The following is a 2,161-nucleotide window of genomic DNA, read 5'->3' as shown; positions in this document are numbered from 1 at the left end:
TGCTAATAGTTTAACACATTCATTGTTGTTAATATGCTTGTTACTAACAATTTGTTAGTGTCAATTAGAAGATTTGTGAACTTTGTTGCCTCCCTGAAACTTTTGGCCTATCAGATTTCATGTTACATCAATTCGAGCACTTTTGAGTTACTCCTTTCGATTAATTTACATAATAAAGATATCAAAAGCGTAATTCAAGATAAGACAAGTAATTGCTAGAAGTAATCAAATTCAACATAGATTCTTCATTTTAATCATATTCCAATAAAGAAATTTAGAGAAAATCAAACAATTCACTACATATAATTTGGTTAAGTACCCACATAAAAGATGAGTGAGTCCTAATACAAGTATATTAATATATAAATGTCTGAATTTCTTTTTTCCAATGTGTACAAAGATTACAAATGTATAGCACCAAGTGGAAAAAAAGTTTGATTGAAAATAAAAAAATAATTGGGGGGAATCTTCAGGTGTTGTATGGCAACATTGGATAACTTCCAAAACTAGGGCCAACTTGATTTGAAGACATCACTTCACATCCAATTTCCTTCTTCATCATTTTCTGCATTTTTAGTGCTTCATGTGCCTTTGCTCTCTGCAACATAAAAAATATTCCGATCGTTCCTTTTTAGTCAGTCACAAAAAGTAAAAAAAAAATCACGATTTAAGTAGTCATGGTTATGTATTATGTAAAATTTTATTTGTTGTATTGATACAATTAAATAGAAAAAAATGCAAAAAATTACCTGCAATGACACGAGAATGTCAGATTCCGAGTTGAAATCGTAGTATGAGCTTGCTGCGGTAAGTTTCATGGAGAGGAACTGGATCCAACAAATTCGAAATAAATCAATTTATTTGTTTTTATCTTTTTATATTCAATTTTTTTTTAGTAATTATGGAAATTAAACTCACGTCAACTTGATTTTGCAAGGATTGCACGTAATTAATAATTTCATCCAACATTCCCGCCATGCCCATTGTCTGGAATATGATTAAAATGGAAAATTGTTAGTCAATTAAAATTCTATTTTTTTAAAATTATTTTTTCGAGTTTAAGTAATACTACATATTATCAGTATAAATATAAATATACCTTGTAGCATCCTGGAACAATATCTTGCAAGCACCTAAGTCTTTCATTAATTTTTCCTCTTCTAACCTGAACCATATAAAAATAAAATTACATTAATCATCACAAGTTTTTACATTATTGAATAATTCACAATTAATTTTACCAAATAATTATTAAAAAAATTAGAATATATTCTTAATTAATTACCCTTTCTGCTAAGCTGTGACTATCAGTTGCTTGGCCTCTTTTAGCTCTAACATGAACCACTTCTCTTGGTTTTTCTTCTTCCTTTTCATCACTTTTCACTCTATTTCCTCTTCCTTTAGTCTGCAATTTTTTTAAAAACATACAAATTTATTTAATTTGATCGTTAACAAAGTACTTTCTCTGTTCCAATTTTAGTGTCTGATTAAACTAAGACACTTAAATTGGAACGAACAGAGTAACAATTTAAAACTAACTTACATTTCTTCTTTTATTCCCCGTAGCAGAAGCTGCAGGGGATGAATAAGCTGAGCTGCTTTCAGGAGTATCACTAATTTTCCTTTTTTTACTATCATTAATTTCCTCTTTTTGGCTTTCTTGTTGTATATTTCCTTGAAATATTTCTTGTAAACTTCCTGGAAACTGATCAGCTACTTGAATGAAAACATTATCATTCGAAAATTCCATTGAACTCTGTATATTGAAACTTGACATGTCTGATGAACAAGGAATGTTCATCATATCTGGAAATTGGTTCAATAAATCGATACTCGAATCAAAATTTAATAGAGAAAATGGTGAATTTGTGATAAAATTTTGTATGTCTGAGTTGAATTGATGATCAGCCATTTTTGTGTGTATGAAGGAACTGGTCCTTTATGTTGTGTGTGTTTTTTTAGTTTGTGATAAGAGAGTTTTGTGATGAGTGATATATATATAGGGAACATGGAGTGTTGAATTTTGAATTGATTTTTTATTTTTATAAAAAATATTACAATTAAAGAGTGAAAAAAGTGAAGCATTTTTAGAGGCCACGTGGAATCTTGAGCTTCTATGGTTTTGTTCCCCTTGCTGGACCCAATATTCAGGAGATATATC

At 29.4% G+C, this 2,161-nt stretch overlaps 1 protein-coding gene across 1 annotated transcript; it reads right to left on the bottom strand.

The window, feature by feature from the left end:
* Window positions 1-402: 402 nt before the first annotated feature.
* LOC125832380 (transcription factor BEE 3-like) lies at window positions 403-1,925 on the bottom strand. Its single transcript, XM_049511521.1, has 6 exons — window positions 1,544-1,925; window positions 1,286-1,405; window positions 1,100-1,165; window positions 919-987; window positions 750-827; window positions 403-598 (listed from the first exon to the last, which is right to left on the bottom strand). The coding sequence occupies exons 1-6, from the start codon at window positions 1,910-1,912 to the stop codon at window positions 470-472; spliced, it is 831 nt and encodes a 276-aa protein (XP_049367478.1). The 5' UTR covers window positions 1,913-1,925; the 3' UTR covers window positions 403-469.
* Between the last annotated feature and the right edge of the window lie 236 nt (window positions 1,926-2,161).

This window comes from Solanum verrucosum, unplaced genomic scaffold, assembly GCF_900185275.1.
Source record: "Solanum verrucosum unplaced genomic scaffold, falcon-dt-bn FXZP01000009.1, whole genome shotgun sequence".
NCBI lineage: Eukaryota > Viridiplantae > Streptophyta > Magnoliopsida > Solanales > Solanaceae > Solanum > Solanum verrucosum.
The sequence above is the reverse complement of the archived record's forward strand: the minus strand, read 5'-3'. Positions and strand labels throughout refer to the sequence as shown.